The sequence below is a fragment of the Euleptes europaea genome, chromosome 6 (assembly GCF_029931775.1).
Source record: "Euleptes europaea isolate rEulEur1 chromosome 6, rEulEur1.hap1, whole genome shotgun sequence".
NCBI classification, from domain to species: Eukaryota; Metazoa; Chordata; class Lepidosauria; order Squamata; family Sphaerodactylidae; genus Euleptes; species Euleptes europaea.
This window is the reverse complement of record NC_079317.1, coordinates 45,262,907-45,275,204: the sequence shown is the minus strand read 5'-3', so window position 1 is coordinate 45,275,204 and position 12,298 is coordinate 45,262,907. Positions and strand designations below refer to the sequence as shown.

The 12,298-nt window shown below is 47.5% G+C and overlaps 1 protein-coding gene across 1 annotated transcript; it reads left to right on the top strand.

The window, feature by feature from the left end:
- The first annotated feature begins 8,983 nt into the window (after nucleotides 1–8,983).
- On the top strand, nucleotides 8,984–12,053 carry GJD2 (gap junction protein delta 2). Its single transcript, XM_056851180.1, has 2 exons — nucleotides 8,984–9,078; nucleotides 10,947–12,053. Exons 1-2 carry the CDS (start codon nucleotides 9,008–9,010, stop codon nucleotides 11,788–11,790), a joined length of 915 nt encoding a protein of 304 aa, XP_056707158.1. The 5' UTR covers nucleotides 8,984–9,007; the 3' UTR covers nucleotides 11,791–12,053.
- The last annotated feature ends 245 nt before the right edge of the window (nucleotides 12,054–12,298 follow it).

Below are 12,298 nucleotides of genomic sequence, written 5' to 3'. Positions count from 1 at the left end.
ACAAAACCTGATGCATACAAGAACTAGGAGAATAAAGGTATGAGGGATGGACACAAGAATCAGAGGTTCCTAGGGGAAAATTATATTCACCTGATCCAGGGAGCAAGGTCTAGAGAGGCAGCTGCAAAAAGGGAAAGAGAAGAGGAACTGCACATGCAAGTACAGAGCTCACGTTTTGGATCCAAGGGGCAAACACCAGCAATTTTCTATGCCAAATGGGGATATATTTATATCTAGGAGAGGAGTGAGAGCCTTGGTCTTACTGCACCTGGCAATGTCTGGATATGTCTTGTCATTGCCAGTGGACAAAAGGCTTGATTGCTCTAGATTGGATTAGGAGTAGGAAGGAGAAAGGAACAGGAGCTGAGGGAGATCAGAAACAATACCTAAGTACTCTTGGCTAAGCACCCCAGAACACTGGCTATAGAACAGGTGATGAAGGCAAGGTCTGCCAGGGTGAGTCAGAGGGCTTGGCTAGCAACTGGATGAAATTATTTGTGTCCATCCTGATTCTCTGAATGGAGTTCCTGAGGAGATTTAGCAAGATGTGTCTTATCTGCTGCAGGAGAGCTAAAGAAATGCTGAAGATGTCTGTCTTTTGTCCCTTGGTATTCCAAGGAACACCAGATGTTCTCCCAAGGGGATACAAGGTAAACAAGCCTGAACTTGCCTAGTTGGCTGCAGTAAGATGGCACAAACAAGATGGATGCCAGGAGACCCCTTTTGTCTCTGGCTATACAGCAGTGTTCCATCCTTGTACACTAGCTCCAGTCCTGAACACCTTGCCTGGTGTACCAGGGTAGCCTATGTCTGTCAGCATACCACAACACCTTTTCCTAGGCATGTAAAGTTGCTTGCAAGACATTATATCTGAGCTATCAGATGTTGCAAAGGTCAAGGAAGTCGAAGGCTTGTAAAAGTGGTCTGTTTTGAGAGCTCTCTGCTCAGGTTTTGCAAAGCTCATGAGGTTCCAAAAGTGGAATTTGCTGCTGCAGAAAATGCAGAACAGGTCCTTTGAGAGATAAAGAACACTTCCCAAGTGGTATGCTGTGTTGCAAAAAGCACTTCCTTTAAGAACATGTAAATAAAAGCACATGGCCTCCAATGCTTTCATGAATAAAAATATATATCATCAGATGCAGTCATTTCATTAATTCATGCAAGCACCAAATAAAATCACAGCAGAGCAGATGGTTCTGAGATCTTAGATGGGCGCTTTCAGTTCAGAGACTAATTCATCTGTGGTGGATTAAACCAAACACTGTCTGCAAGGCTTGAAGCATTAGGCTTTGAAAGAAAGTTGTGCTCTTTCATAAAATGCAACCTCAAAACATCCTTCACTTCTTGTACTAGGATGTGCCCTTGCAAAGTACAATTAAACACCATAAGGAGTTACATGGGTATCATTGGAGAGATTTCCCTCCTCCCTTTGTACACACCAGTTAATACCAGTAAACAAAAGCTTCTGGATGTAAAGTTAAAATGAACCTTTTTGGGTCTGCTGAAAGTTGGTGACAAATAAAACTGAGAAATTAATATGGCGTTTACACATTTTGGAAGGTGTAACAGAGGGCTGTCCTGTTCCAGATATGCACATTAAACTCTTGCACATGTGGGACTTCTCATTCCTTTACGCTCCTCTCTGAACAGGCAGAGCCATTCTTTTGGATGTGCACTGGGGAGGCAGAATGGGTGCCTTTTATTCTGCCAGCCTCACTAGTAGGGTTAATGAACCAAACCTTCAGGAGGCACTGAAGGAACCTATCTTGTTTGGCCTTGTCTGTCATTCTTTAGAAACAATGTGGCAACCACTCTTGTGATTTTGAGCATCAGACATGACATGGTAGTATGTTGGAAGAGATCCTCCCTTCTAAAGTACTGTGGATTGAAAGGGGTACAACAAAGGCTGACAGAGACAGACAAAAGATAGAAATAGAGAAAGGTTTGGGAAGACAAGCTGTGCTAGCCAATTACCGCTCTCTGAGTCTCCCATTTCCTAAATGCTATGAAAAGCTACAGTGGTAGAAAAGAGCAAGAGTCCAGCAGCACCGTAAAGACTAACAAAATTTCTGGCAGGGTATGAGCTCTCATGAGTCACAGCTCACGAAAGCTCATACCCTGCCAGAAATTTTGTTAGTCTTTAAGGTGCTACTGGACTCTTGCTCCTTTCTACTGCTACAGACTAACACGGCTACCCATCATGATCCAAAGCTACAGTGAAGCAGCTTGCTGTTTATAACAGGTATTACCCTCTAAAATGCCTGTCCTTTATTGCAGGGCACTGCAGTTCAGTCATTGCTCTGCTTGTGTACCAGCTCGGACGTGTCATTTGTATTCCAAGGAAGCATACGGTGCATTTTATGAATGTGGGAAATGCATTTGTCTTAGTGGTGGAAAGAGTCTTCATGGAAGTGGTTTGGAAAATCCATTCATTTTGTTTTGATCTCCCTGTGGTGACACCACGGATTGGGGGGCATTGCCAGATGGGGCTTTCTGGCTGCTATTTGGCCCCAGTTGCCCCATGGGAGTAGCATGAAATGAGCTGGATCTCTGAGGCAGGCTGGCCAATAATTCCTTAGAGACAGATTAACCTCTCTTTGGCAGCTGTGCTATAAATAAAGAAATATCACTCTCCGACCCTGACTCAGTCATCTTTGTAAAATATCAACACAGACCATATGTAGAACACAGAATCTCTTCCCCTTGGGTGTTGGTGAAGACCAAGCAGGAGGCTGTAAAAAGAGAAAAGCATCTTCTTTACATGAAGCATTTCCTTTCTCTTGAAGAAAGGCCAGGCTTTTGGATGGTGGTGTTGGTGGGGGGAGTAAAATTCGTAAAATGTTTCAATGGGAAGCTTTGACCCTGCCAACAATATTGCTGCCTTATTAAGAAGCAGCAGCTTGCTGTACGCTAGAGAAGATCAAGCTAACCTTAATCCTGGAGGATTGCAAATAAAATGTAGGCTGGTTGACTGCCCAAAAGTGCCACATTCAGCAAAGCGCACATTTCTGGACAGCTCAGCAGGTCGAAGAGCTTCAGTTTCTTAGGCGGCTAAAGACTTATAGATCCTTCCCTTTTCTACATTACTTACACCTTTTGTCAGACTCTACTTTTAACCTTGCTGGCGTGCAAAACTCAGCAGTCTGTCCCTGTCTGACTGTGGATTTCAGAGACAGTCAAATCTGGGCAAATTCCTGGAAAATAGAGGCCAAGGATTCAAAAGCAAGGCTGCAGTCATAAAGCCCGGTGGGTAGCTGTGTTAGTCTGTCAATAGCAGTAGAAAAGAGCAAGAGTCCAGTAGCACCTTAAAAACTAACAACATTTCTGGCAGGGTATGAAAGCTCATACCCTGCCAGAAATGTTGTTAGTCTTTAAGGTGCTACTGGGCTCTTGTTCTTTTCTACAGTCATAAAGCAGTTGTCTTCATACAGCAGCATCTGTGCCAACCCATGACAGGGCGGAGTTCACCTAATGGGTATTTTTTAAATGAACAGTTGGCCTGCCAGCAGATGAGATGCTGTGGTGTTGTTCGACGTATAAATTGACTTTATGAAATTACCAAACAGTTCCCCTGTGCATGCACAGCACGAGAAAAACCCCAGGGAGGTGAGGCAAGCAAGGGGATGGCATCCCCAAGGAGCAAAGAGAATCATCCAACTATCCTGGGAAACCTTTTTGGTTTCACAAGAGGGAGGAAAACACACATTTCACCAACATGATTGAAGATTCCCAGGTCCGTAACATTTCTGCAGCATCTCCGATGGAGACGTATAAGAAATGATGGGAAAGGAAACAGGGACTTAATCGATGGATGTGTACTTACAGAAACATGCAGGGGACAAATAAGACTTGGAGCTGGTTTGTTAGCAATGATGTGTTCTGTGTATAATGGAAAGGGCAGGCAATTTATGCAAGAGGCCTTCCCTGAAAATATATCATAAATCAGCAGCCAAATGTTTCAGTACTATATGATTAACCTGATTACTGCATTTTTGGATGGTTACAGCTTATTCCTGAGCTGGGAGGCTGGAAGTTTAAGGAGGTAGGCAAGGGCCTGTGGCAGCACCCAGGCCATGTGCGCTGGCAGCCAGGCTGCTTGCGCCATCTAGAGTGGCACAGGCACCAGCTTTGGACTGCTCAAGCCAGCCTCCCCGTGCTGCGGAGGCAGTATAACCCTGGGACATTGGCATGGCCTCCCGCCAGTCTCCTGATGGTGCACTTCCGTCGTCACAGGTGCGCTGTCATCCCAGGGGGCATTCCCGGGGGGTTCCAGTGGTGAAGCTGCCTTTAGGTGGCTTCCTAACCCCCCCCTTCAGGCTGGGAATGCTCCCTTTGCCCTTACCTGCAGTTACACCACCCTTTAAAGTGGTGTAGCCCCATAGAATGCTATGGAGAGGTTCCATGGGGCTTGCAGGTAAGGGCAAGGTTTTGACTTGGGGGGGGGGTTAATTCTTTTTTGGAGGTGGCACAGCTGTACTGCCTCCAGTCAACAGCTCAACCCTCCCCCTCAGGAATGGGCTGTTAGATTTGAGTCCAGTAGCACCATAGAGACCAACATGATTTTCAAGGTGTAAGCTTTTGAGATTCAAAGCTCCCACTGTCAAATCTTGTTGATCTCTAAAGTGCTACTGGACTTCAATCCAGCTGTTCTGCTGTAAACCAATATGGCTACCCTCTGTAATTGTATGTTTGGAAAATGCCATACTTCCACTGGAAGACACTGAAGAGTGGTTCTCTGCATTATTATCTCCAACAGTTTTGAAGCAAAACTAACAGCTGTACTGTAAGAAAGCTGCACAGTCTAGAAGAAGAAGAAGAAGAAGAAGAAGAAGAAGAAGAAGAAATGTTGGTTTTTATATGCCGACTTTCTCTACCACTTAAGGGAGAATCAAACCGGCTCACAATCACCTTCCCCTCCCCACAACAGACACCTGCTTACAAGAGTTTCCCCATTCTCTTCTGTAGAATTAGCAGTCCCATGTCTACAGAAGAGAATGGGGAAACTCTTGTAAATTGGGGAAGCTTTATGGGGCCTCTGGGCCTGCAGGGCTGGTTGAGGCATCTGATTATAATGTCATTCTGCTCCTCCCCCATTCTTGAGATGCGCACCTGCCCAGATATAGTTTATTTTATTTTAAAATTTATTTAAATTTACATTATTTATAGTCCCACCTTTCTTACTGAGACTCAAGGTGGATTACACAGTGCAAACCAATGGAACCAAAGACATACTTCAAGCAAATGCAATATGACTAGGTTCACAAAACTCAGGAAGAATGCAAAAAAGTATCAGACATCGTATGTCTTAAACAATGTAAAAAAAAGAGAGAGACAGAATTACAAAAATAGAAAGTAATGCAGTAACAGCAAGGTAATGTGTGTGTGTATAATAAACAGTGGATTAACAAGACAATACATACAATAAACAGTGGAATAGACTTTAACAATACTCCCTTTATAAATGTGCTCTCCCTTCCATTGAACTACAGTCTAATTTCCTTTATAAAAATGCCATCCTGAATAATTCCCAGAGTTTTCCCAGGGGTGGAACTGACATTAATCAGCTCCCCAAACCCTTCCAGCCTGGGAACGCCCCTTTTTGCAGGCGCTGATTTATGCAAAAAAGGTGGTGTAGTCCTGGGAAACTCTATGGGCGAGTTTCACAGGGGGGCTTGGGGGGAAATTGCTCCCCCACACACACCACTGCAAGGTGCTCAGGAGGTGGTGCAGCAGACTGTTTGCTGAATGACAGAAGTGTTTTTTAATTTTATTTATTTGTTTAAAAAATTTCTATGCCTCATTTCCACCTAAACAGGGTTCTGAAGGCAGTGAATATCAAGACATCAGGCGATCGTGAATGTTTGCTGCTGATGATTAGCAGGTGTTGATTCTTCACAGACCTCTTTTTAAAAGTTGCAGCTATTCACTTGGATGGTCTTGATGGTGCACAATAAAGCTGGGAGGTAGATGAATGAAAAGGGGAACCAACTGACCAAGGCTGAGTGTTGAGGCAGATAAAATACATAAGCCACAGCCCAACAAAGAAAGTTAGACACATGTTCGACACATGGGGCTGCAGAATTTAAGGGGTTTCCAAGTTAAAATAAAATTCACGTTGCATAGAAAATAATAGCTAACTTGCAAGAAAGGGCCCCTATATTGGTTATATTACTTCCACTACTTATTTAGACAAAAATATTTTGTATTGTTATACCTGGTCAATATGAGCACTGTCCCATTGCAAATGGTTATCACTTTTGTGTCTTATAAACAACTGTACAGCATAAATAAACACCACTCCAATTCCACTACATAGAACAAGTCTCTAGTTCAAACATGTCATCCTGAAACATTCCATATTAAGCTGTTTTAATATGCTTAGAGCCCACTCCTAAAGGGAGGGGGCGAAGCTCCTTAGGAGTTGGCATGACCCCACACGAGCGTAGGTGCTTCCTTATCACAGAATAAGGTGGCACCTATGCCAGCATGGGGGCAAACATACTGGCATCCGGCTGCTGCAGACCCTGCCACCAGCACAGCCACACTTGCAGGGCTTTCCCAGAAAGAAAAGCCCACACGGGTGTGAGGGGGGGCATTCCTGGGCCATTCCCGGGGGTGGAGCTGCCCCAGGAACACCTCCTCGAGCAGCTCCAGGGCTGGGCCACCTTTTCCGGTGACTCAGCCCTGTTGGAGGCAATGGGGAATTTCCCCCATTTCTATTTTTTAAAGGCTTTTTATGCCTCCTCAGTGGCTGGGAAGCTGAAGAGCTATGTTGCTCCCGGCTGCCGTGGAACTGCCCCCCTTCAGGACTGGCCTGCCCAACTTAACCCCAACCAGCAAAAGATGAAAAGATCCCAGTTCATACCTTAAGTTTTCCTTAAATACAAATTTGGTGAATGGGTTGGTGTTCAATTGTGAGTGGCCAATCCCTGGTTCCAAAGTTATTCTGGTTTCCCTCTGTTAAGAGCCAGCATGGTGTAGTGGTTAAGAGCAGTGGACTCTAATCTGGTGAACCGGGATCAATTCCCCACTCCTCCATATGAAGCCTACTGGATGACCTTGGGCTAGTCACAGTTCTCTCTGAACTCTCTCAGCCCCACCTACCTCACAAGGTGCCTGTTGGGGGGGGAGGTGATTGTAAGCCTCTTTGAGACTCCATAAAGGTAGTGAAAAGCAGGGTATAAAAACCAACTCTTCTTCTTAATTAAAATTTACTCAGCAGCATAGCAATAGTTAGTCCATTCAAGGATCAACAATTTGGAATACTATTTTGTTTTGTTTTTACTGTTCATTTATTTCCCCTCTTTTACAGATGAGAAAGTTCTTGTTTGCATTTTGTAGAATACAGGAGATGCCACCAAACCAGCAACATGACAGGTGACCTCCCAAAGCCCGGGCAGCGGCTCACCCTCTACCACATTTAGGTCACCAAGATGGGCTTGCCTCTTGGATGCCTGGATCACTCCATCTTCACATCCAGAGCCGCAGAATCCACCACATCGGCACAAGCTGCTTGACTAATATTTGATGTTAAGAATAAGCTACACACTCCATGGCAGATTTGCTCCATCTGCTGTTATAGGCATAACAAAGAACTCCACTCTTGGCGTTGTTAGTTTTGATATTATTATGGCCCAGGAAACCTGGCTACAGTCCCCTCCATACCTAGTTGGTTATAGACCCTTTGATTTACCAGCACAGGCTGCCACACATTGTAGGGCTAAAGGGGGACTAGTTATTTTGGCCTCTACTCAATTAGCGGTTAAATGTGAACTGGTGTCATGTCATAGAAGCTGTGCCATGGCTGCATTGATTTCATCAGAGGAAATATCTATTGATCAATTTGCTGACAGCTGAAGGTTTGCTCCACAGGGAGCTGAACCGGGCACAGCCCCTTAGGAGGGTACCAATGCAATGCAATGCAATGCAATGCAATGCAATGCAGTAGGTGCCTGTGGAATTTACAGTTTATGGGGCACCCGAGCAACATCGGAGGAGCCCACCCCAGAACTGCAGCATGTGGCATCAGCCTTTCCTCCTCCCGTTGACTTCCCGTCCTAATTTGCTGCAAACCGAGCCTCTCCAGGCGGAATCCCTTTCTCTGGCTAGCCGGTCCCCTCGTCGACGACGGAACTTAATTCCAACCCGACCTCTTTTAGGCTCAGCGGCTCAGCCGCGGCGCGGCCGAAGACAAGAGCAGCGAGAGGCGGGCAAGGCAGGGGCAGCTTGGCCGGGACTGGGAGGCAAGGCTCCGGTTCCCAAGATGGGAAACGGAGGAGCGGTTCCCTGAACGCCAGGTCCTGTCGGCGACGAGGACTCAACCCCCCCCCCCGCCCAGCAACAGTGCGAGCTGCCTACCTCCCCCCCCTACCTCCCCCACCCCCAGTCCCTTTCTGCTGAGCAAATGGCTCAGGGACCGCTTCGGGTCCGTGTGTCCCGGGGGCTCGGGACCGACGGCCCAGTGTCCGTGCCGCCCCTCCCTTCCCTTCCCTAGGACGCAGCTCCAAGCCAGGTCCCCGATCGGCTTTCCGGAGCCTCTGGAGCAAGGCGGCAGGGGTGGGGGGCATGGGGTGGGGTGTTTGGGTGGCCGCAGCAGCCCGAGCCAGATCCCCCCCCCACCCTTTACCTGTCGGCTCGGTGGGTCAGGAGGCGCATCGCAGCCGCCCCCCTCCTCCTCCGAGGAGCAGCGGGGAGGCGCAGCCCTTCCTTGCCGGCGGGGGCGCGGGGTGGGCGGCGGGGGGTGGGCGGCGATCCCCGGCCCTGCCGCCGCCGCCGCCGCCGCCCGGCTGGCTGCTCCCCTCCAGCCTGCGGGTGACGCAAGCGGCGCCTACTTAAAGGCGGGCGGCGCGGCGCGGGCGGCGAGAGACGGGAGGCGAGGCGACCTCCGCCTGGGCTGCGCAGCGCCAGGCGATCGCCGCCCACGCTGGCCTCCGGGCGGCCCGGCCCGGCCCGGCCCGGCCCGGCCCCGCGCTCCGCCGCCGCCGCCGCCGCCTCCCGATGAACCGCGATGGGGGAATGGACCATCCTGGAGAGACTCCTCGAAGCCGCTGTCCAGCAGCACTCCACTATGATAGGGAGGTAAGCCCCCTGCCGTCTCGGACTCCCCCTCCCCCCGCTGTGTTTCCTCGGGAGTAAGCCTCCTCCATCGCCCCGACCGGGATGGCCCAGCTAGCCTGATCCCGCCGGATCTCAGAAGGGGTTAGTCTTTGGATGGGAGACCCCCGAGGAAGACCAGGGTCGCCGTGCAGAGGAAGGCACCGGCAAACCACCTCTCTTGGCCTCTTGCCTTGAAAACCCCCCAAATGGGGTCGCCATAAGTCGGCTGCGACTTGACGGCACTTAACACGCAAGTCTCCTCCAGCTCCAGCTCCGCGGGACTTGCTTCCGAGGAAGCGCGCGGGAGGGCTGCGGTCCGACCTTGAACCGCCGGGTTTCTCTCTCCCCCCCGACCCCACCCCAGCTGCCGATAAACCTGAAAGTTGCTGCCGCGCACCAACGCGCTTTCCCCCCCTTCCCCGAGTGCCGAGTTGATCGCAGAGTTCGCTGCTGGTGCACCAGACTCTTTTGACCTTCCCTGTAATCCACTTCCCACCCCCGCCAGCTTACTCATTTTTTTTTAAAGCACCCTGAATTTAAAGAAAACGTTGAAGGAGCATGGAAGCTATGCAGAAGGGATGGTCTTAGCAAAAAATAATAATCATGGTAATGTCTTTTTAAAAAAATGGTTATATATAATATATCTGGATTGCAGTGTGCAAAAAGCAAGGGTAAAGTAAGGACTTAAAGGCTCTTTTTTTTTTTTTAAAAAAAAACAACACCCTTAATTTAAGGAAAACATTTAAGGAGAAGATATGCAGAAGGGATGATCTTAGCAGAAAAAAATATATGGTAATGTCTTTTTAAAAAATGGTCATATATAATATATCTGGATTGCAGCGGGCAAAAAGCAAGGGTAAAGTAAGGACAAATAAGCTCCCTCGATTGAATTGCCTGGTTGCTCTCGGTTATTTACGATGGTTGATCGATATGCTGCATACCATAGGGAAGGGGGCGAGGGCCCCCTGTCATTTATTTGACCAACTTCTGTTCTTGTCCTGCAGCTGAGGTTTAGACAGGAAGCCCCCCACCCCCACCCTGCTGCTTAAAAGTGTGGTTGCGGTTATTAGTCCTTGCTCTGCATAAACTAAGATGTATAACTAAGATTGGCGCTCCCTTAAACGAAGCGAGCATTCCCGTCTGTTTGCTGTCAGGGACTGTGTATGGAGAAGTGTGTTGCTTAGGTAATGATTGTTGTGGAGCCGCCCAGGAAAGGTAGAAGTCACAGTGATCCTGAATCAGCACTGGACAGCTCCCTTTAACTCTGTTGAAAACAGCCAGGCAGGGGTATTTCCCAAACTAGCGGGATTCATAGAACACCAGAATTGCCATGCTAGATTTACCCAACCGAAATCTATTTCATACCACCATGATTAAAATAAGTTCACAGGCATAGAGACAGTCACCATAAAAACAGTAAATAGAAAAAACAACAGCAGTGGACTGGCCAGTATTAAAATGGAAATATATTTGCAGATAAAAAGGTCCTCACTTTTTGGTGGAATGGATGTGAAGAGGTAGATAGATTTTGGGAGGGCATGTGATGCAGCTTCCCATCTCTGACTGTGGCCAGACAGGTGCAATACGGAAGTTCACAAGCTGAGCAAGATTGCAACACACACACGTTTTTTTTTTTTTAAAATTATACACTCTTACCATCTTGCACTTAGAATTCTACCAATGCTGTGCACAGAATTTGTGTGGCTGTCCCGGGGCACTATCAAACAATTGGCCGTATATTTAGGTAATGCTATGAAAAGAAATTTATAGGAGTGGCCAGCACCACTGCACTATCCTATCCTATGGGAATGACTTCTGCATGGTTCTCAGTGTTCTGCTCTGTCTTGTAGGATTCTGCTGACTGTGGTGGTGATCTTCAGGATCCTCATTGTGGCCATTGTAGGAGAAACTGTTTACGACGATGAACAGACTATGTTTGTATGTAACACGTTGCAGCCAGGCTGCAACCAGGCATGTTACGATCAAGCGTTTCCTATCTCTCATATTAGGTACTGGGTGTTTCAGATCATCATGGTGTGCACTCCGAGCCTCTGCTTTATAACGTACTCTGTTCATCAATCTGCCAAGCAGAGGGAAAGGAGGTTTTCCACAGTCTTCCTCACTCTGGACAGAGATCAGGACTCCATGAAACGGGAAGATGGTAAGAAGGTCAAGAACACCATTGTCAATGGGGTGCTTCAGAACACCGAAAACTCCACCAAGGAAGCAGAACCGGACTGCCTGGAAGTGAAGGAAATCCCCAACCCAGCTATCAGAACAACCAAGTCCAAGATGAGGCGGCAAGAAGGCATCTCTCGATTTTATATCATCCAGGTAGTCTTCAGGAATGCCCTGGAGATTGGATTCTTGGTGGGGCAATATTTCCTGTATGGATTCAATGTCCCGTCTATGTATGAATGCGACCGGTACCCTTGCATTAAAGAAGTGGAATGCTATGTCTCCAGGCCCACTGAAAAAACAGTCTTCTTGGTCTTCATGTTTGCCGTTAGTGGCATTTGTGTGGTGCTCAACCTAGCTGAACTGAATCACTTGGGGTGGAGGAAAATCAAAATGGCTGTAAGGGGGGTGCAAGCAAAACGGAAATCAATATATGAAATCCGGAACAAGGACCTGCCACGAATGAGTGTGCCTAACTTTGGCAGGACTCAATCTAGTGACTCAGCTTACGTGTGAGACTGTGACACAGAATCAGAACACTTTGCTGGGTATAACTAACCATGCAGACGTTTAGAGTTAGGGAAAGAACATTGCTTAAGCAATCATTTCCTCAAACCACCAAGAAAGCCATTAAGGTATGGATCTGCACTTTCTGAGTCAGACACAAAACTGAGTGCTAAAGAAGTGACTGATGAAGACACAGCTATATAACACACTCTCTCTGGCCTTACAGCACTGTTACTTAATTGTTCCCTCATGATCCAATACTGTCTTTTGACTGGAGCAACTTTTTGCCATCCTTAGGATAAGTCTGTTTGCCCATCTGATGGAAACGTGCAGAATGTTCTATTTAAAAATGTCAAGGGGGACATTTATTGAGGGAAGGGTTGGGGGAGGGTTTTGCAGCAGTATACAAATGCAAGCATGTTTATTAAAGCAGGGAAGGGTTGAACTGTCCAAGAATATGAACACAAAGTCAGCCAGGAACATCCATGAGCTTCGTCTGATGGATGCCTGACATTGT